General features: G+C 36.5%; 3 protein-coding genes across 7 annotated transcripts in view; all 3 read left to right on the forward strand.

Annotated features, from left to right (window-relative positions):
- The first annotated feature begins 1,081 nt into the window (after positions 1 to 1,081).
- Positions 1,082 to 6,295, forward strand: asah1a (N-acylsphingosine amidohydrolase (acid ceramidase) 1a). The gene is made up of 14 exons (XM_079631152.1): positions 1,082 to 1,235; positions 1,351 to 1,394; positions 1,519 to 1,609; positions 1,776 to 1,859; positions 2,898 to 2,976; positions 3,218 to 3,292; positions 3,388 to 3,433; positions 3,536 to 3,680; positions 3,759 to 3,813; positions 4,014 to 4,095; positions 4,928 to 5,059; positions 5,141 to 5,264; positions 5,446 to 5,502; positions 5,683 to 6,295. Exons 1-14 carry the CDS (start codon positions 1,167 to 1,169, stop codon positions 5,770 to 5,772), a joined length of 1,173 nt encoding a protein of 390 aa, XP_079487278.1. The 5' UTR covers positions 1,082 to 1,166; the 3' UTR covers positions 5,773 to 6,295.
- A 730-nt stretch (positions 6,296 to 7,025) lies between these two features.
- Positions 7,026 to 12,452, forward strand: fgl1 (fibrinogen-like 1). Its single transcript, XM_079630313.1, has 7 exons — positions 7,026 to 7,267; positions 7,390 to 7,564; positions 7,680 to 7,839; positions 7,925 to 8,022; positions 10,092 to 10,180; positions 11,816 to 12,003; positions 12,148 to 12,452. Exons 1-7 carry the CDS (start codon positions 7,199 to 7,201, stop codon positions 12,305 to 12,307), a joined length of 939 nt encoding a protein of 312 aa, XP_079486439.1. The 5' UTR covers positions 7,026 to 7,198; the 3' UTR covers positions 12,308 to 12,452.
- A 383-nt stretch (positions 12,453 to 12,835) lies between these two features.
- mtus1a (microtubule associated tumor suppressor 1a) overlaps positions 12,836 to 25,516 on the forward strand; it is a 30,842-nt gene continuing 18,161 nt past the window's right edge. Inside the window, exons 1-6 of one of the 5 annotated variants that reach the window (XM_079630991.1) lie at positions 12,836 to 12,984; positions 18,040 to 19,703; positions 20,792 to 21,011; positions 21,759 to 21,920; positions 23,203 to 23,307; positions 23,656 to 23,754. In XM_079630991.1, the coding sequence (XP_079487117.1) occupies positions 18,153 to 19,703; positions 20,792 to 21,011; positions 21,759 to 21,920; positions 23,203 to 23,307; positions 23,656 to 23,754 (2,137 nt within the window). In that variant the 5' untranslated portion in view covers positions 12,836 to 12,984; positions 18,040 to 18,152. Of the gene's footprint in view, positions 13,117 to 15,079; positions 15,409 to 18,032; positions 19,704 to 20,791; positions 21,012 to 21,758; positions 21,921 to 23,202; positions 23,308 to 23,655; positions 23,755 to 25,516 lie in introns of those variants that run through there. The other 4 variants (XM_079630992.1, XM_079630993.1, XM_079630990.1 and 1 more) reach the window with 4 other exon arrangements.

The following is a 25,516-nucleotide window of genomic DNA, read 5'->3' on the forward strand; positions in this document are numbered from 1 at the left end:
CCCACAGAGCCCATACAGTCAAATTTCAGTAAATAAAAATTAAAACAAGGAACCCTCAAAAAAGACCAAATGACACATTCTAGCTCACATGTTAATACCATAGACTGGTTAATACATAGTGAAGGCATAGCAAATTTGATTATTAGGCAACTGTAACCATGAGTTGTAAATGGCTGGCAACAACTTCATATTACAGTAAAATTAATATTGATCCATTTTAATACTTACGTTTTATAAGAACTAATTTAAGTAGTCTACATAAATTATATAAAGTAAAATAACTACTCCGGCATTAATTAATTTAATAGTTTTAGGAGAAAAGTTCCGATAATTAAAAAAAGGTAAATCTGATTAAATAATTAATGATGACATTCTTTGATATTAACACATATAATGTATTTAATTGGTCAACTTTAATGTCAACAAATTTTAATCAATTTTTTTACAATGGCTTGTCTAATAAGTCCATGGTTAAAGGCTAACGTTAGGGAAAAAGGCGAAAAAAACATACATTTAACGGCTCAAATTTTGTTACAAACTATCATTACAAATATTAAATAGACTGTTCATATATTGGTGTATCGATGAGCTATAAAGTTAGTAGTTTGATTAAAAAAAGAAATCATTGAATAAAATTGACGATACTCACGTTTCGGTTCTTCACGTGTTTATCCGATCCAATTTGATAGGTGGCGCTGTCCCGAAAAACGAGGGGACTGAGAATGCGGGACTCTGGGTGCGGGACTGTAGATGCAGCAGGCTCCGAGTCTGCAGCTTCATACTACTCGCCAAACTACATGACCACAACTACACACAACCACAGCGAACAATTCAAAACAAGTGAACTTGAACTTCCTTGTTTATCACGTGTGCCGAGGGAAGCTCAAGCCGCAGATTGGCGGGGGGCTATTAGTGCTGAGGGTGTACTCATAAACAAGCACAGACAAACGAAATCGATTAAATAACAATTAATCCATGTTGCGGTCATGTTAATTAATATTTAAAATAAAATAAAATATCTGTTAACCTTTCTTTAAAAAATTAAAGATGCATAACATTATCCGTGTCCCACTTGCATTATGGTACATTCCGCCCTGAAGCTCATTTTCCCGCACCTCCTTCCGCAGTTGAATGACTGAACCTTTGGAAAACTTCTCGGACAGACAATGAAACTAACGTCGGTTCCTAATATTTTGGTTATATCTTTATTTATTTACTCACAGTTTGTTCATGGGGTAAGAATAACTGCAGTTGCTGCGCCAGAGTGATCTATATTTCATTGTAAAGTTTATTAGGCTGTTTTACTACTGCTGGTGACAAGCATACTCATCATCACCTCTATATTTGCAGCTGGAGGATTGCAGAAGTGGAATGTTTCCACCTAAAGGACCAACGTACTGCTGTTACTCTTTTCATATGTCCAATTATTTGTGCTCATACATTTCTTATACTTCTTTTTTGGTCTTGTTTGATTATCTGATTTGATAGCATGTTCAACTTCTCTTGTCATTTATTTAGGTTTAAAGGTAATGTGAGCTGGTACACTGTAAATCTCGATTTACCCCCTAGTGAGAGATGGACGCAAGTGATCAAAGATAAAAACACAGAGGTAACTGTCTGAACTTTTAGGGCTCTGACCTTGTTTCTCTCAGTACTGTACATGTTTTTAATACTGATTCTCTGTCTCATGTCTGGAGGATGCAACTGTCTTGTTAAACAGGAGTACTGTGATTGTTTTTACATCAATAACAACATTAAATCATGTTGATTTTCAGTTGTTCACAATGGTACAGACAATAAAAGACATCGCCAAGGGCTTTTTCCACGGAAAACTTATTGATTTAGTGGACGAGGAGCTGGTAAGCAATTAAACGTATGAACAAAGCCAGACATCTATTTTATATATATATATATATATATCCGTACAGTACCGTTTGGAAACATTGCTATTTTTAATGTTTTTAAAATAAGTATTTTATGTTCATCAAGCCTTCGTTTATTTTATTAAAAATACAGAAAAACAGTTGAATTGTGAAATATTATTACAATTTAAAATAATGGATGTCTATTTTAATATACTTTAAAATATAATTTATTTCTGTGATGCAGAGCTTAATTTTCAGCAGCATTTTTCTGGTTTTCAATGTCACATGATCCTTTAGAAATCATTGTAATATGCTGATTTATTATCAATGTTGGAAACAGTTGTGCTACTTAATAGTTTTGTTATAACCTGAGAGAGCCTACCTTTTTCAGGATTCATTGATGAATAAAAAGTTAAAAAGAACAGCATTTATTTAGAATACAAATCATTTGTAACAATATACACTACCCTTCAAAAGTTTGGGGACAATACTATATGTTTTTTTCTTTTTAAAGAAATGAGTACTTGTATTCAACAAGGATGCGTTAAATTGATAAAAGGTGATAGTATCAATTTATATTGTTAGAAATGTTTTTATTTTGAATAAATGCTGTTCTTGTAAATAAATGCTGTTAATGTTTTATTCATCAATGAATCCTGAAAAAAGTATCACAGGTTCAAAAAAAATATTAAACCGCACAACTGTTTCCAACATTGATTATAACTGAGTATCAAATCAGCATATTAGAATGATTTCTGAAGGATCATGTGACACCGAAGACTGGAGTACTTGCTGATGAAAATTCAGCTTTGCATCACAGAAATAAATTACATTTAAAAGTATATTAAAGAAAAGAGAACCATTATTTTATATCGTAATAACATTTCACAACACTACTGTTTTTCTTTTTTTGTATATGCAGGCTTGCAGAGACTTCTTTCAAAAACATAAAAAATAGTCATGTTTTCAAACTTTTGACTGGTATTGTATATTGATATTTTGTTATTTTATATATTTCTCACTGTTTCATAGCCATTGATTGTGGACACACTTCCACACCCTTTTAATGAAGAAATTAAGGGAATAGCAGCAGTTTCTGGCATCCCTCTGGGTGAGATTTTTCTATTTTGATTATTTTGTTATTCTTTACATTTTATTATGTATGCATTGTATAATAATTGGGGTAGGGGCACTAGACAATTATACTAAACAATATAAATTCAAAGAACACACAAACAACAATGGTGCAATCCATCAAAATAAAGGCACTCACTAATTTAGCTAATAAAAGGGCCCCTACTTTAATCTACGATTTCATATATTATTATTTTTTATTTGATATACCCCTCTAGGTGAGATTACGCTGTTCAATATCTTTTATGAGGTTTTCACTGTTTGCACATCACTTGTTGCAGAAGACTTAAATGGTGAGAAGATATAAATCAGTTCATATAATGTTTTCGATCAAATTAAATGACACATTTAGGTGTTTTATTGTGTTTTCTTTCTTCTTTTTGTTCAGGAAATATTTATCATGCCCGGAATTTGGACTTTGGACTATTTATGGGGTAGGATGTGTTTATTTGCCAGATATTTGAGAACACATAACATTTTCTGCCGCGTGCATACTTTTCAAATCAAGTCATACGAATATTGTGTTTTTCATGAAGGTGGGATCGACAAAATAAAACATGGACTTTAACCGAGAAGCTTAAACCTCTTGTGGTGAATGTCAATTTCGAAAGAAATAACAAAACCGTGTTTAAATCAACAAATTTTGCGGGATATGTTGGCATGCTCACTGGAGTTAGACCTGTAAGTGAATAAACATAAAAAAAGTATGATGGTTGTGTTTATTTAAATGTAAAGCAAGTAACTGTTTTACTTGTTTAGGGTGAACTGACCCTAACAATGAATGAGCGTTTCAACTTTGATGGGGGTTATATTGGTAAGATTTTATTAAAATGATCTTGACAAATGAAATCTAAGTGTCAAGTGTATAAACAGTTCTGCTTGAATGTTAAAAGTTTGTAAACAACTAACAATACACAACAGTATTCATTTCTTCTCAAGATTAGCTACAAATCATGGGTGCAGCTAGATGTTCTTGATGGTTGACTGGTTAGATAACTTGATGAACTCTCACAGGGATTCTGGAATGGATTTTTGGCAAGAGAGATGGAATGTGGATGGGTTTTCTTACTCGCAAAGTCCTGGAAAATGCTACAAGGTAAATTCAACAACACTAGATTAAAGGGATAGTTCACTTTAAAATTAAAATTCTGTCATCATTTACTCACCCTCAAGTTGTTTCAAACCTGTATTAATTTATTTCTTCTGCTGAACACAAAGAAAGATATTTTGAAGAATGTCAGTAACCAAACAGTAGTCTGTACCCATTGACTTCCATAGTATTTTTTTTCCTACTATGGAAGTCAATGGGTACAGACTACTGTTTGGTTACTGACATTCTTCAAAATATCTTTCTTTGTGTTCAGCAGAAGAAATAAATTAATACAGGTTTGAAACAACTTGAGGGTGAGTAAATGATGACAGAATTTTAATTTTAAAGTGAACCATCCCTTTAACATGAAAACACAACTTCATTGATTTTGCTATCTTAGCCAAGAGTCACATACTGTAGTTTTAAGTCACACAGTATTATTGTAATAACAAAATAACTTTATCAGATTAAGAAAAATGTACACAGTAGTGACCAGCATTTGAAAATTGCCTTTATTAAAATATTATTAAAAATGTGTTTTATATTTTGTAAGCTTATTATTTATAGTATTTACTTATTTTTGCATTGTAAAAAATGGAAAAAAAATTGGCCAAATAATTTTGTTAGATAAATAGCTTAACCAAGTTTAGTGTTTTGTTCTTCCCTCATATTTAAAATATGAAAACCATTTCCATGGTTGTGGAACCATGGGTCATTAAAAACAAATCCCTTCCAGACATCACTTTTGGCCACTTCTGTGTGTGTGTGTATATGTATGTGTAGCTTATATTCAAAGTAAAAACGGGATACATTTTTTTAAATTTATTTTTGCTTGCAGTTACGAGGATGCCAAAGCCCAGCTCTCTCTGACGAAACTGCTAGCACCTGCTTACTTCATCTTGGGTGGTAACCGCACGGGACAGGGTTGTGTGATAACCCGGACTAGAATAAACACGTTAGACATCTGGGAGTGAGTAAATCGTATCACATTTCTGTCTGCAATGTTTAAAACTGCCCTCTAAATTTGTTGTTACTGTTGGCGATGTTTAAGACTTGATCTGGAGCTTGGGAGATGGTACGTCCTGGAAACGAACTATGATCACTGGGAAGCGCCTATGATCTTAGATGACCGCAGAACACCAGCAATGAAGTGCATGAATCAAACCACTCAAGCGGTATGTGGCATTTTGTTTTAGAAATAAAATGGCTTTGTAGTTGCAATTTAGAGTAGTTGAATTAGTTTACACACACTTTTAAAATGAGCTTAATTTGTAACTGAACTTTCATAAAGACATGGTTAATAATGGACAACAAATAAAGTAATAATGGACAACAACAAATTGTTAATTTCCACAGAAAATTTCTCTGTCATCAATATATGATGTTCTGTCAACAAAACCAGTTCTTAATAAGGTAAGTCTGCCTTTCAAATGAGTTAACAAAAGCCTCAAACTATATATGTCATGCTTTTTTGTTTTAATTAATTTTTTTGTATGCTTTGAGTAAGAGAGTGTGATTGATGCCATTTCTGCATCAAATGGTCAAGTGTTGTATAAAGTCATAATGAAGCCATTCTGTGTCCTGTCTTCACAGTTGACAACCTACACCACATTAATGGAAGTGTCAACTGGAACTCTGGAGTCTTATATCAGAGACTGTCCAAATCCATGTACACCGTGGTGATCTGCCATCACCTCTGAATGAGCTGAGGCGTCAGGCATGTGGAATACTGTTCTTGATCTGTTATTACAGGGCCAATGTACATGTACAGGAAAAAAAAACGTAATGGTCGCAATTCTACCTCTGAACTTTCACATATCTGTTCTCATGGACACGTCTGTTATAACTATGACTACTTTATCACTGCAACACATTGTGAAAATCATAAATGTTTCTCTTGCATAACAAACTTTGAGTAATCACACATTTAAATATTATTTTTTTTGTGCTCTTCGGTATGCATATGCATACATAAGTTAATTTCAGTAAGTGTTGCCTTTTTCTATAAGGAAATCGATTTTTCTGAAATCCTTGATGCTAAAGTATTTTTGTAATTTATAATTGTTGGTGTCTCTTTCTATGATTGTGTCAAATATGTAAATTCTGGAATTGAGAATATATATATATATATACAGTATATACTGTAAACTGGTAATTCTATAATAAAATGTTGCTGCAATAAAGGCTAGACATCTTTTCAGCCTCATTGCTGGTCTGTTGTATTTAAATTGAGGAATTTGCAGGATTTGATGTGTAATTTTACACCTTTAACCGATGCAGTTCAGCTATATGTTAATTCTCTCTAAGTTCTTCTACCTCTGCAGTTAAAAGATTTCTCAATAACAGTGGATTCATTCTTGTGAAATAATACTTTCAGCATTGTTCCTTTTACTCCTCAAATTATTCTTGTTAGATACCCGTGACAATAGACATGATTTAAATGTAACAGCATAGGGAAGGTGCTTTGCCAGAAAAAAAAAATATTAGCAGATTTACTTTTACTTTTGTTGTATATATACATGTCTACCATCAGCACAAAACATACATTATTTTTGGGTGGAACACTCCTCTCTCTATCAATGTGCTTCACACATGTTTTTCCCATTTTGACTTTATGGGTGAATCAAATCAGGTATTCGTTCCTGTGGGTCAGACTTTCTTTAATCATCATTGTTCTATTTATTTTTTAAATAAATATTATCATGTTTTATATTCAATAAATATAGGTTATACAAAAAATGAAGTTAGACAGCATTCTGATTTTTTCATTTAAAATAACTTAACTGGAGTGTGATTAATTTGTCCAAATTTTACTTGAACAAATTGAAGGTCAAACTTCCCATAATTTTCACTTTCATGGAACAGTTTTAGTGTTGTTTTTGACGTTAAATATTTTTGGGAGCTGTTTGTAGTTATCTGCACATCTGTTCCAAAGTGACTCAGCTCAAAGTAGTGCTCTTCCAACCACAGGAAATTTGGTCAGGCACCAGAACAGACCTCAGGAGCATTTGTACAAGCTGTTGAGTCTGTAGTTCTTCTTTAGTGCACAAAGTGAACTGAACACAAGATCACTTGTTGTACGATCTTCCACCTTTAAATCCGACATTAAATGAGAACAGCTACGATGTCAGTTTTGTTCATCATTTGGATGCTTTGTACTCTGGATTTGTCATACTCTGTAAGTGTCTTACAATTCATTCTGCTACTTTATTGTGTGTTGAAATTATCTTTAGTTACAGGTAAATTAAATAAGTGTTTATTTTATGGTGAATTTACAGCTGTCATTCTGTGTGCATTTAGGCACCAGACGAATGTCAAGATGAGATAGAGCGTCTTCGAACGGAGATGAAAAATTTGGAAGTTCGCCATTCAAAGCAAAATCAACTTATTCAACGATTAATGAATCTCAACCAGATGAATGAACGTTCCCTTAAAGAGAGCTCAATTTATGACATGGGAGACAAACAGTACATGGGTCAAGGCTCTATATTATTTTATTAAGATATGGTATTCACTGTTGTGTAAATATGTTTTATTTGTCAGATTATAACAGCACAAAGCAGTACTAACACAAATCATGCCATATACAGATTGTGCTCAGATCTTCAAAAATGGCAGCATGCAGAGTGGATTTTACATGATTAAACCACTGCTTAGTCCAACCCAGATCAGAGTGTACTGTGATATGACTGAGGGGGGTGGATGGACAGTCTTCCAGAGACGCTCAGATGGCAATCTGTCATTTGACCGGTATGGAAAAGTTCATTGTTGTGACTGTGTGAAGAGATTTTTAAATAAATTAAACATTAATTGTATTTTTTTTTTTGTTTTTTAGAGATTGGAATGATTACAAAACAGGATTTGGTGACATGAAGTCTGCTAATGGAGAGTTCTGGTTAGGGAATGATAATCTCCATTATTTGACATCTCAAGGTGAGTAAATCTATACTTCTGAAATGCATACAAACTGTAATGCGTTATGATATGCCATCATTTATCTGAATTATATTATATCAAGGAGATGTTGAATGCTTGATTCTGGTTGGTTGATGAACGTTCTAAGGTGTGCAATTATTTTCCAGTAAACGCACAGCTAAAGTAGTTCCAGTTCCTTATCACTTGACCAAATGATTTCAGTTATTTCAAAGGTCCTTACAGCCTATCACTGGCTTGGCTTGGCTTGATAATCCACTAAATACGCTTGTGTGATGGAGGCCAGCTAGTAAGACTAGAGGCTGCAGTCTTTAGCATCCTTGTTAAAGTGCCTGACTCCCACGCTGGAGACCCAGATTCGAGGCCCGCACAGAGCGAGGCGAGTAGGACCTGGGTGAGGGGTTACATTGGTGCCGTGACCCGGATGGGAGTGAGATTTAGGGGGTTAAGTGTAACGGTGGCCAGCTAGTAAGAGCTGTGCGAGTAAAACCTCACTCCCCTGATCTCGAGAGGTGCTCTAGCGACTGATGCTGAGGTTGCAGTCTTTAGCCTCCCTGTTATCCTTTATCTCCCAAGCTGGAGACCCGGGTTCGAGGCCCACCCAGAGTGGGGCGAGTAGGACCTGGGTTAGGGGTTACTTGACACAGAAGAACGATGAACACACATTAAATAAACACCAGGAACTAAACAGAGATACATACCAACACGAAATGTTACAAAAAGAAAAATTACAGAAGAAGACTTATGGTTTAAATAGTCCAGTAGAGGCTGAACAGGGGGAGGGATGGAGGGCCAGGCCCGTGTGGCAGAAGTAGGCCTAGAGAACAATGCGGAGCCGGCAGTTCAGGAAACCATGGAAGACCTGACAGTTCAGGGAGCCGGCAGAGCAGGAGACCTCCAAGGTGGACCTGAAGGTGCAGGAGACCACCATGGTGGAGCTGAAGAGCATCACAGCAGAATAGACGGGAAGGAAGAACTGTAGCAGTCGCCGCTGCCTCGGGATGAGCTGTAGAAGTGTGTGCGGCCCAAACAAACAAGATGCAGTCAGCCATCACAAACAGATGACAATGGTAATAACTCTGAGACCACCGGGCTCAGTTCTCCAGCCGCTCGCACTGACCTCAGTTGTGAATCCATCACATTAGCGGTCATTCTCGTTCGTCCGGGGACTGATCCAGTGGTCGAGGAGATCCATGGAGAACCAATCTCCACAGCTGTTGGAGACCAGTACACATAGCCTTCACCCCTGAAAAGATCCTCAGGGGAAACTTGATGTGTGCTGGTTATGACATGCAGAGACTATGGCATGGCGGCCATGCCGAGACTCTACTGCAGGATTGCTGGATTCCTCATCTGATATTCCCACAGTAAATGAAGAGCCACTCAGCATTAGGGCAAAGTCAATGTATTCAGCCAGGGGAAAATGGATCTTACCCTCTGGCATCCCCCAAACGAACGGATTCGTTCAAACCCGCACGGAATATGTAATTTAGATCATTATGATTTCATTAAAGTCCACATTGTAACAGTTGGCATAACTTCTCTACATACTCCTCTATGGTGCGGTCACCCTAACGAAGGCACAAGAGGCGAACTGCTGTATGGTCTTGTGTTCTGTCACGCACTGGCTTGACTTACAAAATATGCTTGACGCAGAAGAATGATGAAAACACATTTAACAAACTCCTGGAACCAAACAGAGATGCATACCAGCACGAAACATTAACATAAAACAAAGAACAGACGAAGACTGAGGGTTTCAAGACACAAGATGACAAGGGGCTAAATGAAGGCCAGGTGTAGGTGATTAGATGACAACAAACAAAGATAACTATGGAAACATACAAGATTCAATTGAAAACAGGAACTAAATCACAGGAACTAAAATAAAAATAAAATTAAAAATAAATAAATAAATATAACAAACAATAGGATAATAATTTGTATAAATTGTCTAATAATTTAACAGCCCGTCATCAATTATTTCTTACTTTATATTATATTATATTATATTATATTACATTATTTGTCTTTCAGTTTTTTTCACTAAAACACCTTCTGTTACGCAGATGATTACACCCTGAGAATCAATCTGGAAGACTTTGAGGGCAGCCACCGGTTTGCAGTGTACAGAAAGTTCAAATTGGATAATGAACAGGTTTTTAATCTTTTTTTTTATTAATCTCTACATGTTGTGATTAATGATGTGTGAATGCCCATGATGAACCAACAGGTGGCTTGTGAAGTTTCTAATAAATCTATGATCTATTTTCATTAAGAACAAAAATAAGGGGTATCAATATCACAATATTTATACTTCATTTTGTAATCTGAATGGTATAATATCTGCATGCTGTTTAATTGGTCAACGTTTAAAGGTCCCATGACATGGGGTTATTATATTATTTTATAATGTTTCCTGGGTTGCCCTTATAATGTTAGTATGTTTTTTAGATAAAAAATAGTTACAATTTAGAAACAAAAGGCATTTTTCCTAGCCCAGTTTTAGCCTCTGATTTGAACGCTCTGTTTGAAGGGGCGTGTCTGTGTGAGACTTCAGTGTAACCGGCCACTGCTGTGATTGGCTGACATGCTTGCATATGAAATAGCTACTTATTACATGTGAAACTCTCTCGAATACTTTTACTACAGTTATTATACGTTTTTACTATTACAGCTATCGAGATTAACAAATCGTCAGAAGTTTTTAAAGTATTTAGATCTATTCCCATCACATAAAATGTTGCCGTGATGAGCATTGCGCAGATGACAGTCTGTTGTTGATCGCGAGAATGAAGATCTTATCATTGCAACGCAGTTTCTGCACTCTCTCTGCTTTCACCAATGCAAACACGAGGATGTAAATACAGTAAGAGCTTCATGTGCAGTATAACGTGCGTCATTGATTTCATAACGAGTTTGGCTAGTGTCCAGATAAACTCGATCGCGCTGTGTCCATGAGAAAATGAGCTAGGAAGTAGGAACGCGTGCGCGCGATTCCTACAAAGATTGTTCTTTGATCGCTTTCTGTATATAATTTATTCACAATTTAAATACGATTATTTTCATCCTACTAAAAGAAACGATGTGAAGTTTATATTTTAGTCACTGGCTTGACTGAGGCATAAACAGCTGTATTGAACGATTTGAGAGAAAGATTACCTGTCTGAACTTGAACAATTACACATCAGAAAGTGTTGCTCGGCTCGATCGATTTATTTTCAGACGTTCGTCGAAGCCACCTCTATGACCCAAGTTGAGGAAACAGTCGTCGGTGAAATGTTTGCCGCAGACATGCAAAACTTTGGGGAGTTGTGTCGGCGCATTTCCAGAGAAAATGAAATGAATCCACTGGTTCTGGGGCTTGGATGAATGAACTAAAAAAAGGCTTCGGTGTTCATTTGTACATCCAATTATTGAGCAATTATTATGCTTCACTCGCTCAAAAGCCATGATATCTCCCGTGAACAAACTAAAATCACGCGCACGCGTTCCTACTTCCTAGCTCATTTTCTCATGCAGGAAATATTCTCTGGGCGGGCAAAGCAGAGAAAGGGGAGGTAACATTTCCTCCTTATGACGTCATACGGAGGAGATTCAAGATCAGCCCGATTGAGCTTCCATTTTCTCAAAGGCAGAGAAAGATAGCAAAAGCTCGATTTACACCGATTGAAATTTCTAGAAATTTGGGGACCATATAAAGGCTAGGGGAACTCATATTAATGTTAAAAAACCTCAAAAAGTGAAAATTTCATGTCATGGGACCTTTAAACTATCTCATTTGTCTTCTCAGAACCATTACCAGCTCCAGTTTGGTGTATACACAGGAAACGCAGGGGACGCTCTCTCTGGCAGTTATCATCCTGAGGTTCAGTGGTGGGCTAGCCACCAAGGAATGAAGTTTAGCACACGAGACAGGGATAATGACCGCTATGACCGTAATTGTGCTCAGGAGGACAAGGGTGGCTGGTGGTTTAACAGGTTTGCGTCTAATAACATTGACAGAGCATTTCACATAACAATGACAATTACAACACAGGTCATTTTTGTGTATATAGGGCAGTTCTCAATAACCAGTTCTAGTTCATCACATTTTTGTATGTTGTTTCAATTGTATTCCTCTAGATGTCACTCTGCTAATCTGAATGGATTTTACTACAGAGGACCCTACAGCGCAGTCACTGATGATGGAATAGTGTGGTACCCATGGCATGGCTGGTGGTACTCCCTCAAATCTGTCCAGATGAAGATCAGACCAGACATTTTTGAGCCTAATGATGTTTAAATCATGGATCTGATATCTAAACTACGAAGGCGATGAATTAGTGGATGATGGCAAATAACATTGTAGTCCATCTTTGGTCCAGTTCTTAACTATTTACATATAAAAGCACGTCTACTGCATATAGCGCAATAAAAATTTCAACACATCCTTGCTGCATCCTTGTGTGTTCTATCATAGCATCTTTAATTTGATTCATTTGAAGAAATCAATAAACATTTAAAAATAAATCAAAAGGTTTCATTTAAAATTGCATTTCTTTAAATTATGAATATAAGTGTATTCTATAACATTTTTTATAAAACTTTATTAGTGATTGTATATGTATAGGGATCACATTTTAAGTTAACTATAATAGCTATAATGTAATAACAAAAAGCTGAATGAAAACACTTCCACTTTAACATGTGAAAGAGTAGTTTTTTTTTTTAGCACGATATTTAATATACTATTGAGTCTTGACTAAATATTGAAACATGTGTTAGATGTGCCTACTTTTCTTTCTTGTAGTCTATGGGCCTTAGTGACAGTACACACTGTAGCGGCTCGTGTCTTTCCTGCAGTGACGTCATTTAAGGTGAGCGCGAGCTCACCTGAGCTTTCACCTGTACTTTCCAAGCGCTGCTGTTAACGGTAGACATAATCTGAATTCTAGTTTAATCCCACTCGCGACGTGCGGGGTAAGTACACAATGCTACCCAAAGGAGTTGAGCAGTCAGTGTTATATACCTTTCTACAAACACCCTCTTGTACCATACATTTCATCCGTAATTTAGTAGCGCGAGGCATGTTTCTGCTGTTACTCGTGTCGCGTGAGTTGGCTTTCATGGCTTTTGTTGATGTTTTTATTGCGCCTACTAAATGTTCATTTAGTCTGTATGTCTGTGTACATTTATTCAAAGGGATCTTCTGCCTGTATAGCTTTACAACTTTGTTTACTCCACGTGTTATTTATAGTCCGAGCTGCCAGAGATCCCAAACAGGCCTCAGATATTTGTCTGTCAGGTGCACAAGACAATTTAAAGGCAGCGATCAGGAAATAGATTGTGGCGGAGGGAGGTATGAGGGCGAAACATGAGCTGGGCAGGAATAAGTTAGTAGATTTTAAGGCATCCAATAAACTTGTTCCCCCTCCACCCGCAACATGAACCAACCTATGTTTGACATACTTGAATATTATTTAGTTCATATTGGTTTGATATGGTACAAATGCACCGTTAGTGCATGGTATGGGAACTATATTGTTGTCTTGACCAGATATGTTGTTCAGAAACTGGGGAAACATAGCTCAAATGGTACAAGATTTGCATTCCACAGCAGGTTTATGGTGCAGGTGCTCTTCAGGGCTTCATTCTGTAGGAGCAGAATTATCAAATTATTTAAGATTCGCTTAGTGTATCTCAAGTGAATTAGATGTATGGTGTATCTAGAAAATAACTGATTTTTTAAATGACTGTTTAGCAACCTTTCAATAAATGTGTGAGAATCAGCTTATGTTTTATGGGTAAACATGGTTGTTACACAACTTTTTGTTGTTTGAAGGTGGATGTTTTTGAGGAGGGTAAAAAGGGAATGTTGATGGGGCATAAATGCATCTACTAAGATTTTTGTATTTTGGAAGTCTCATGCTCACCATGGCTACATTTACAAAATGCATTATAAACAGCAGGATTGTAAAATATAACAGTTAAAATAACTATTATTTTAATTTATTTTCAAATATAATTTATTCCTGGGATGTCCAAGCTGAATTTTCAACTCCAGTATTCAGTGTCACACGATCCTTCAGAAATCATTCTTCTTATATGCTGATTTGGTTCTCAGTTGTGCTGGACTCCCCCAAGTATTTACAGCATTTTCCCAGGATTTTTTGATAAATAGAAAGTTCAAAAGAACATGCTTTGAATCAGAAAATATGGACTTTAACTCTGTGGCCTAGTGTCCAGCACTTATTAGTGTCTTTTGTTAACCAAGATTATGGATTTCTACTCTGGTTCAAAGGCTTTTTAAAGACGGATTAGTCAGAAATAGTTCTGTTCCCAATGACAGGATATAATACCCCTCATGCCTTCTGTTACATAACGTAAGGAAGTCAAGGTAATGCCAAGCATTTGTCAATACAAAGAAAGTGTTGCATTTTATAGTAAATGTATGCCATGCATAGAAGGATTACTTTTATAAACATGACATTTACCTAACTTTTTTGTAGATGTTTTTTTATAATTAATATTTTATATATAGTTTCACATAAAAAAAATTTTTTTGGGTCAAATATGGACAAACTATTTGTCTATTTGTGCTAGTGTATTTAAAAATGGTGCACCCAGTCTGTTTTTCTTGATCTATTTTCCCTAATGTCACTGCAAACATTTGACTCTTTGTTCCATCGAACACAAAAAGTGAATTTTGAATTCTTTAAACAAAGGCTTTGCCAGTTTTTCTACTCGAAAAAAGAGAAGCAAAAGTTATAACAATATTTATCAGTTGATTATTTTTGAGTTGACCCAAGCATGGGTTGAAACAATCCAGCATTTAAGTTAAAGGTTTTCTGCAGCGGAAAATAACTGTCTAGTTGACATCCAGTTTTACACTATTTCTCCTCATTTATCCCTCTGATGCTTAAATCCCTTCAAAAATGCTATTGGCTGCTTAGCAACAGCGATTATACTGCTTTTGACCTGACATGCCCAGGCCACTCCCCTTATGTAGCGCTTGCCTGGGATAGGGTAACCAGCCACTGTCCTTTGTAAAGTTAGCCTTGAGGCTTTGCAGTGTGTTCAGTCATGGCCTAGGCTGGAACTTGAACAGCGCTGTACGAGTAGAGGCGTGTTTTAGTATGCAGGGACAGCCCAAAAGTGTGCTGACAGCAGCCTGGACTGTGCCACATTCCTATGAGACAGACCATTGCTGCGAGCCAGGAGTGGTGCTGAAGGAGGGACTGCTGCCTGGGGCTGATGGGTATTTTAGAGCTGGCAGTCTTGATATGCGTGCGTTTAGTGTGGTGTAGTGTTTACCACAGCACTAATAGGATTGATCCTGAGATATGGAGCTGTGAGTGCTGCAGGAGCCTGAATGAGATGTGCTGAACTGACATGTTTTGCCTGGTAGGACTCTGGTTTTATGCTTTTTTTAAAATAAAACAATATATTCATAAAAGATTGTAAATTACTTTCTATGGAAAAACTGACAGCAGGTGCAAAAATGCTTTTAGAAAGCCATGTTTGTTTGTTTTACAGTTACAAGCTGTGGACATTTGATTTAGGAGAGATGACTATGAAATTAATTTTATTTTTTGATATATATATATATATACATAATAGACTAAATTTTATAAAGTTTTTGCAATCCCTCTGCATGTTTTCATTTAGCTTTTGTTTTATTTAACATTAACTGACATGCTCTTTTGTTATGCTATGCTATTCTATGTTGTTATCTTATGACATAAACTGAATTAGTGCCAGAGTTTTGACATTTTTAAATGACATTTTTCCAGTTTGGGTTCTTAACACTTAGGCTGCTATAACCCTCAAGAATGAATGATTCATTGTATTTCACTGTTGCTTTTTATGAGAGTTCAATATCAGTTTTATGTTCCTTTAAAGATGAAATAAGACGCATCCATCAATAATTCTCCCGGCGGTAGTGAAGTATTAACAGAGGGGCTCTTGTTCCTTTAATGCCCAGCCCTTGCCTGAGCAGTCGGACTGTAAATGACTAAGCACACTGTTAGTTCCCAAGGTAACCTTTCACTCAGTCAGCGAGCAGAGGTAGGAATTCTTGCACTGCCTTTTTAATCGGGAAATTTGGGAGAGAAAAGAGTTATAGTGATTGTATTTATCATCATGCTTTTATGAGAAAATGATGGGAAATGGATGGTTTTGGTACCTTTGTTCAATTGATTAACTTCAAAATGATATGCATTTTTAATGTTCAAGCAGCCAATTGAGGATTTGCTTAAACCTGTGCGAGTGTAATATTACTGCATGACTATGACAAAACAGATAAGACACTAAAGGTTGAAGACAACATTGCTTGCTGTCAGATGCATAAATGTCAAAGTTTGCGTTATTAGTATGCAAATTCAAAGTTGTGTGATCACGTTCGCTTTGTGAGCAGACTCTGATTCTGTCATTGTGATGCTGCTTTTTTGTGTATAGTTTAATCCGTACTGTATATCAGAGTTATCTTTATAGTTAGTGGCATGTTCACATGTTGTGATTGTATGGGTTTGTTATTTCAAAAGAAGCTTGACTGAGAGCTTGTCTCTGCATCTGCATAACTGGCCTCTCTCCTCATTGTACCAGACAGAAGTGCATTAGAGCATGCAAGGCCTTTCCCTCAGCAGAGGCAAAGTATGCCATGCCTCTTCCACCCCTGTGGAGTAGTGCAATGATGTTAATGTGGGGAGACAGAACCCAAAAAAATAAGTAGTCTGGCCTTCGGAATTATTTGGGTCATTCTGTATTTTCAGCAGATTGCAAATGATTTATATTAAATCTTGAAGAAACTGTCATCAGATTTCATAAAACTGAGTGGAACATTTTGGAAGTATTAGTGTGTTAAGTCATAGCAAGCCTTCTGTGTTTGAAAAAGGCATGTGAAGGTGAGCCGTTCTGTCACAGAGCTAGATCCGTCCCTATACTAAACACAACGAGGTGTTTTCACTAGCACAGGACTGCTTATCTAAATACATGTGCTCCCACTGACCCACACACTGGTCTCCATCTAACCAGTCATTTGTCTGAAACTCAACACTTTACATTCAGGCCACTAGACTGCTCTATAGTTGGTAATGTTATTAAGGCTCCTGTGAATAGTCATTTATCTAATATGTTTTTTTTTTTTTTATCTGTTAAAAATAATCGTAATTCTGCTCTAGTGTTTTTTCTTTTCTTTTTTTTATCCCTTTTTTATAGAATTAGTTATGCTACTATTCAGAAGTTTGGTGTCAGTAAGATTTTTTTTTTTTTGGTTGAAATTAATACTTTTATTTTATTCAGCAAGGATGCATTAAATTTACAAAAAAGTGACACAATGCTTATGTTAGTTGTAGTATTTAAATAGTTTGTAAATGTATAATGTTTAAAAAATATATATATTTCAAATGAATGCTTTTTCTCTTGTGAAGTCATGTGACAGTCATGTAATGTAGCACTGAAGACTGGAGTAATGACTTCTGAAATTTAATATTTGCCATCACAGGAATAAATTGTATTTAAAATATCCATTAGAAATCAGTTATTTTAAGTTGTAATAATATTCACTACTGTTTTTACTGTATTTCTTCTCAAATAAATGCAGTCATGGTGAGCATGAGTGACTTTTTTGTGACCTGTTTTGTTTTTTAGGTCCACATTAAGAAAGACTATAAGTTGATAACCGATGAGTAAGCTCTTGCATTTTTAATGGTGTTTCTCTAGGAGGCATAAAGAATTAAACAGGGGATCAATTTTCTCATTACTCTTATAGTAATTGGTCAGTAGATTATGTAACATCTTTTGCATAAAGTAGACTGCATTACTTATTGCGACCAACAACACAACAGGTTGTCCAACTTGTAATTGGCCAGGGTATGTGTTTGTTCAGTAAATTATTATATCCACAACAGCTTATAGCTAACTCTCCACATTGAGTCACCTCTGTTATTTATAACTTCTCACATCAGTCTAGACAATAGATGTGTTGTTTGGAATTTCTGTACATTTGTTGTTTACTATTATTATTATTTTTTTCAGGAACATGCACACAATGTGCTTGAATGAATAACCCTGTGCTGAAGTTCAGGAGACAATTAATACAATTATCATAAAACAAGAGGTGTTTCAGACAGTTCTGATGTGAAGTTGGCATGGAGACCATGAATCTTACTTTCTCCATTGAGGACAAAAATGGAAATAACATCGCCTGCCGCAGTGAGCATTCCCCTGATTCCATGAGGAGCTCTAGCAGTTTGAGTTGTGGCAGTTCAGAGAGTCATCCTGATGTCGAAATGGAGGACCGTATCACTTGCCCTGGAACAGTTAAGACTTCTTCCTCAAAGGTAGTGAAATCAAGCGGCTCAACTGCTGTGGACTTTGCCAAATCAAAAATTGACAACTGGAATGAGAATATGGCTCTCTTAATAGTGAACCCCAAAATCACTGAATGCAATGAAAGAGGCAGTGACAGGAGCTCGGAAACCTCCCCTGACAGCGGAGAGCGGGAGCTATCTGAAGTGGACTCCTGCGAGCCATCACGGCGTGGATCCACTGAGAACTGCTGCTCCGTGAGCTCTGGTGAGATGGTGATGAGAAGTAACAGCTTTGTCTTACATGAGACCGACCAGCCTCTTAGCATCTCGCTGATTGAGGAGTCCAGAACCTCCTTGGATATATCTTCAGACCTTGCTGTGGTATCGGGCATGTTACCTGATGTGTGCGAGGGCCTAGCCGAGGTGCCACAAGGAGAGCCCAAGAATCTCGGCTTGGAGTGTACCTACATCCAACCAAACAATCAGACCTTTCTCGTAGATGAAAGGTCATTGAGTATTGAGAAACTTGAATGTGTCACACCTGTTCATTATCAGAAATCTAATAAAGATGTGCAAAAAATGGCATGCAACACCGGTGGATCCAATCCCTCAACTCCAGTGGAGGGGAAAACGGTGCTTCTTACTGCTTTGGAGGATCTAGACATCAGTGGCAATGCTCAAACCTCAACTCCTGTGCACTCTGTGAGTAACAAGACGTTTTGCCTCCCATCTCTATCTCAGTCACCTCTGAATAAAGATGAAGGGGATTCAATGAGTCCAATGGCTCAAGTTATAAGTCAGCAGCGAGACACTGCCTCTCAAAAGCCTAAAACATCCTTGATGTCAGCGAGTAAAAGCAACAAGATAGAAATCAAACGGTTTCCTAAGCCTAACTTCAGCAATATAAAGTCTAAAATTATGTCACGTGCCACCAACCCCTTCAAGACACCAAAGACTTCATCGAGCTCCAGCCCTCAAACTAATGAAAGCCAGACTATGGACAAACCTAAATCATCTCCAACCCAATCCACATCTTCTGCAGTAACCAGCACTTCTGCCACACCAGCTCAAAGTGTAAAGAGCTCCAGTGCAGCTGAAAGAAATCGATCCTCCACTTGCCCAGAAAGTGGCCCAGCCTCAAAACTTCGACCTCGCAGATGGTCTGAAAGTGCTACCTCTTCCAAACCAAGCAAAGATGGGTCACAAGAGAAGAATCCACAGGCCAGCAGGGTCTTGTACCTCACCACACCACAAAAAAACACTAAAGGAGGTTTTCAGAATCAGGGTGGAAAGATCAAACCTGCAAACATATACGAGTCCACTGGAGAAGACATGCAGGGGAATGAGTCTCTGAATGTTCGAGGGAAGAGTCAGAGAGGCAGTTTGTTGGTGAGTATTTTATGGCCAATAACCGATAATTGACATGAAGTAAAATGATCAAATCAATCCAAAATCAATCTTTTCAGTTGCTACAAGGGGATTTAGATAACACACCATCATAATGTATAGCATACGATTTACTAAAGGTTACTTGGTTTTCACAGTGATATTGAATTATTAGTGTTATCAAAGATTAAATCCATTTAAGTTATCGTTAGATGATGGAAAGGGTAATCCGAATGTAAAAATAAGGAAATTAGTATGGGGAAATGAATTTGCAATTATAGGGATAGTTTATCCCAAAATGTAATTTACTTACGGTTCAAACCCCATAAGACATCTTTGAAACACAAATAAAGTTATTTTTCATGAAACCTGATAGATTTCTGTCCCTCCATTGATAGTCAATTCAACCAAAAATTTGAGGCTTTACTAAGTTCAGAAAAAGATTGTAAAAGAAATGTTTAGTTTGAATGGTTTAATCGAAGTCTTCAGAAAAGACTAAATGGTTTGATATGAACACATTTAATTTAGATTTACATATAAAAAAAGAATCAATGGACATACAGTACGCTACATAGTGCATATCAATGGTTGTATAGGCTATAAGAGGGACAGAAATATGACATGAGGGTGAGTATTTTTATTTTCCCTATTTAGTATTCCTTTAAATATAAAAAAAGAGTAATGTTTACCTTAAAATGTAAACCAATCATTCAAAGCTATACTTTCTATGTTAGGATTATGACAAAGCACAAATTCACGCACCAAAATCAAACGAGAAAGTATTTATGCAGTGTGATTGCTGTTTTAATTACTGCTGCGAGAGGGCAGCAAGCCGAGTCTAGAAAATGGGTTCCATGTGAACATCACATCATGTTTACAGAGCTGGAGAAGGGAATGAAAAAAAAATGTTGGCAGTGACTTCAGAATTCCCATGGGGACTGCATTACAATTGTTGCTCGTGTCTCTGGTCTGTGTGAGTTTCAATCCCATTCTTCAGCTCTGTTATGGCCAACGCTGCCGTGAGCGTGGGGAGCACAGACTTGGGGCGGCATGTGTGGGAGCGAGTCGCTGAAAGGGAACTTCTCTTGCAGGCACTGTCTGTCAGGCCGGCAGCGGCAGCAGCATGTGAGTGGAGCAGAGGCAGGTTTGGCCCCCAGCCATCCCCAGCCCGGACAGGAGGCGCTCACGTTCCAGCTGCAAACCTTCGACCGCCACTTTCAGCCTCTAAGCTCAAGCCTGGCACAGCAGGAAAAGATGGCAGCACCACCACTGACATGACTTCACCCAGAAGCAAACTGAGCACATCTGATGGTAAGGGCATAGTGCCGCCTTTGGTCAGTTTTCACTTTTACAGTGTGAATTGGTGCATGCTGTAGTACAGGCTGGATTGTCTTACTAATGGTTGTGATTCAAAGTGTATTTCTTATTTTATATCCACTGTAGAGCCATTAGAATAGATGCCACTGGTGATGCCGTTGTTTCTTCATCTGTAATTTTTTTTATATATATTTCAAGCCATATAATAGACTTTTAAAAAATCTTATGTTGACCAAGGCTTCAATTATTTGATCAAATATATACATTCAAAACAGTGATATTGAGAAACAATTACTTTAAAATATATTCAACCTAAAGTTATGTTTAAGTGTTATTTATTCCTCTCATGGCAAAGCTAAATTTTCAGCATCATCATTACTCCAGTCTTTAGTGTCACATGATCCTTCAGAAATCATTCTAATATGCTGATTTGTTGCTCAAGAAACATTTCTTATTATTATCAATGTTGGAAACAGTTGTGCTGCTTTTACATTACAATGTAACGCATCATTGCTGAATAAAAGTTGCCTGTTTTTGATTTATGTTTTTGATACATTATTTTGTATATTATAGATAAAGTGTCTATTGTTGGGCAGGTGGAAGGGGGTGTATGGTATAATACTATTTTATATTAAAAAAAATATAATAGTACTCTGCTTGCAGTACAAGCATCGGTATGCTTATTTGTGACACATGGCATGAATAATAATGGATTTATTGTTTGTCACTTTCCTATTACAGTTAAGCTAAAAACCCATTTAACTGAAGGTTCAAGTGCGGTTTCAGGATCCCAGTCCAGACCTGCCGTGTTCACAACTTCAACATCAGCCTCTAAATTGCCTGTGAAGCCCAAAATACAGCCCAAGAGTTTCAGTACTCAGACAAGTGGACATTCAAAGCAAGGTGAGCTTTCTGTCCATCTCCATACTACTTTTCCATTGTGTAGAACATAAACACAGATTGCCAGCCTTGTGGAGGAAGGTTTAGAAGAATAATTATGTATAAAAGTGGCTGTTTCAGACTAGATCAACCTCGTGCTATCCAGCTTGACCCACATTCCCTTCTAGGTCAGTGGTGCTTTAAAACCAAAGCCTGAAAATGAAATCCCTTCTAAAGGATTCAATCTACTTTGCCTTTTTTTTTTTTTTTAACATCTCGACTTTTGGAATGTGCTTTCAGCTTAAATATAAAGTTGTTTAAGTATTAAGTATATCCAATGACCTGAAATCAGTTTGATCAGGAGATTCAAACATGAAAATATAGGCTGCTTTTTCAGTCTAGACCGATGCTCTGTTACCTTTTGTATAGTCTGCTGCTCTCATTGGTTTATGAACATGTTGTTTGTATGGATCGTGCCACTCAGTCCCAGATGTCTGCAGGGCAGGGTTTGTTCTGCCTCAGTTCACTTGGAGGGGTACGAGAAAGCAATGCACATGAAAATAACGAGGATCTACAAATGCAAACGGATATTTTCTCTTCATTATGTTTAACTCTCTATGGAAGGTCATGTCTGCACACGGAGGCACCTTGACTGAAATCCCAGAGCAAGTTTTTACTAATTCAACCTTGAATCATCAGCCAAGCTCTTGTGCTCAGTGTGATCTGACTCTCTTGACATGCCTGCTTATCGGATCTTATCGCGTTTGTATTATTCCTTTGTTGTCTACCATTCATGGAAAACCTAAGGCACGGTTATGGCGAAGTAAGTAGATAAATGTTTTTTTGTTTGTTTTTTTGCTTTGTGAAATCCAGATATGGATTTCAAATTTTGTTCATATTCAAATTTGTTTGAGATAATGACAATAACAAAGATACCTTGTTATTTGATCAGATAGCAGCGTTTCTATATTGCTAATGTGGTAACCGAAGTCTTTTAGTATTATAGCGGCTGACTGGCCTTTGCTAAAGATTAAAAAATCATATCAAACCACAGCAGTGGCGGCCTAACAGAGAAGGTGCGATATCAGTGAGAGATAATTTGTTTATAGGAGCATGGTTGCTAAAGAGATATGATGATAAAACCTGCTTACCTTTTATTGCTTTGATCAATATTGATTCCCATACAAGCCTCCACAGGAAATTCCATTGCAGACCCACAAATGAATTAATCTACTAAAAGTCTGTGGAAGATTTATATTAGTCATTTATTTATTTTTTATTATTATATGTATTTATTTATTTTCAGACCATGCAGAATCCTCTATGGGAACTTTTAGTAAACCTCCATCTAGCAGGACCACGCTGTTAAGAAGCAAGCTGCAGTGCCCATCTAACCGGAGTGTATCGTCAGGTATAAGTAATGCATTCAATAATGTTCTGTGTGTTCAAAATCTTCAACTCAGATGAAGGGTTAGTACACAAACAAGCTAGGGCATGTCTGAGTCAATTCTCCCAAAATCAAAAGAACGATATAAGAATAAACAAATGCTAAGAGCCTGAAGCCTTTTTAGTTCCATTCAGATTTTTTTCACATAAACAAGTCAGATTTTGAAATTTTTTTTGCTTTTTTTACATTTCAACTATTTAATCTATTTGGGTCTGTTTAGACAAAATAAAATGTTTATTGTTAAGTCTGTTTAGAGTCTGATTTATGCTAAATCTAAAGTAATCTGTCTTATTTTCACTACTGTGGGAACAGGATGCAAAAACACATCATCAAGTTCATTGAGGTCTTTAGGCAGTCCTCTGAAAACCCCTACCAAAGCCCGACCCATGAGACCTGCTGCTACTCCTACAGGTAAGACAACATTTATAAGGAATTTGGAAGTGAAGTGTACAGTTACAGAAAGACTAGGTATTTAAAAATAAACTATTAAATAATCAAAATAATTATAATATTAAATATGTTTATTTAACAGACTGCCCCAGAATTAGCTCTAGAGCTCAATTTCATCTTCCATGGGCAGGAAGAAAAAAACATTTGACATGAGTCATTAATCAATAAGCAACAAATTAAATTAGATATACATTTTTATTCTTTTTTTAACCCTTAAATGCATGAACATTTCACCAATCATTATTACATATTCGGGTATTTAGCGACCCGGATCTACAGTATATCTAACACGGATAGATTTCTACCTGTCGTGATCATATAAAACTCTCCTCATATTAGAGCAACAATTACAGAAGAATAAAATAAAGCATATTTTGTTACCTTTTGTAGAGGGTTCAGTCTGAGCAGATGTTTTATACCATCATCACTGTCCTCGTCAGAGCTCTTTTCCCAGTACATTCAGCATCTGGCTCATATTCACCATCTCAAACATATTCTCAAAACTATCATTTTCAACATCTTTACAATCAATATTTTGATCGCTGACAGCTTTCATCACCAGATCAACCATCCAGTGACAGTGACACTAATATTTGACTGTGTTCAGTACTTCTCTGAACCATGTAAAGTTTTGCTGATGATTTTCTGCCTGCGGTATCTATGAGTGAAACATCATTTCATCATTGTGTATCAGGCATTGACACCTTGTAATCAATAAAGATGAATTTAACTTATTCAGTCATGCAGAGAAATACTTGCACTGTTACACACCTCGGGTTGTTAGCAACCCTATAATTTTTTACAAAAAATTAATGGGCATTCTTTTATAATTGTATTGTTTTTTTTTTCTTTTTGTTGTTTATAATGTTTTTATTTGAGGAATACTAAGAAGGTTGATGTCTAACTTTAGAAGAAAAAAAAAAAGAATGAGGAGGAGGGTAGTGAATGGCGTCCTGGGTCACTAAAGACCAGATGTATGCACTTAAGTGTTAATTTATAATAAAAAAAAATTAGGTTTCATATATATTCCTTCTCTAATTGAAATAAATACCATTCATATACTGCATATTGTCTGTGATCTGTGAGTGGAATGTCAGATGGTTTTCTCTGTGAAACACCCTCTCAGCAATGCTGTAATATTTGTCACTCTGTCTCGTCTCAGTCAGCCTTTCTCAACCTGGCACATGTAGTGTGTGATTTCTTACGATCCTTAAGTACTGTAATTAAGAATGGACATTGCATTCCTTTCAGGGATTAAGTCTTGAGTTTATGCATGAAAGTAAATGATTTCAGAAATTACCTTTTTTGGCAAGCCAACTGCCTCAAAGTCAGTGAGACTGGGCCCTGCCATTACATTAATCTATGAGGATATGTTTAGTTCCAATGGAAGTTTACAATACATTGTGTTATCCTACACATGTGGACAGAATCACTTTGAATTAATTTACCCAATAGAAATTCATAAATACATAAATCATTGAAAAGTGATTCAGGCAACACACATTAGTCAGGTTTTTTTTTATTTTCCTTTAAATAAATGATTAAACTGCATCCAACTTGTTTATGCAGGCATGTACTGTAGTACAATAGTATTATTATTATTTCTAATTTTGAATTAGAAAAAAGTTATTTTAATTTTAATTTTTGACCCTGACTTTCCCTGAAATTATGCTGGTCATTTATTTTGTAATATTTATTAAATTAGAGAAGAATGCAAAATAGA

This window comes from Phoxinus phoxinus (genome assembly GCF_949152265.1).
Source record: "Phoxinus phoxinus genome assembly, chromosome: 12".
NCBI lineage: Eukaryota > Metazoa > Chordata > Actinopteri > Cypriniformes > Leuciscidae > Phoxinus > Phoxinus phoxinus.

Excerpts from the sequence above, each read along its gene's own strand:
- asah1a (XM_079631152.1), top strand. The coding sequence starts at position 1,167 with ATGAAACTAACGTCGGTTCCTAATATTTTGGTTATATCTTTATTTATT. Across the intron at positions 1,610-1,775 it reads TCAAAGATAAAAACACAGAG|TTGTTCACAATGGTACAGAC; the intron begins GTAACTGTCTGA and ends GTTGATTTTCAG. Across the intron at positions 1,860-2,897 it reads ATTTAGTGGACGAGGAGCTG|CCATTGATTGTGGACACACT; the intron begins GTAAGCAATTAA and ends ACTGTTTCATAG.
- fgl1 (XM_079630313.1), top strand. The coding sequence starts at position 7,199 with ATGAGAACAGCTACGATGTCAGTTTTGTTCATCATTTGGATGCTTTGT. Across the intron at positions 7,565-7,679 it reads GGGAGACAAACAGTACATGG|ATTGTGCTCAGATCTTCAAA; the intron begins GTCAAGGCTCTA and ends TGCCATATACAG. Across the intron at positions 7,840-7,924 it reads GGCAATCTGTCATTTGACCG|AGATTGGAATGATTACAAAA; the intron begins GTATGGAAAAGT and ends TTTGTTTTTTAG.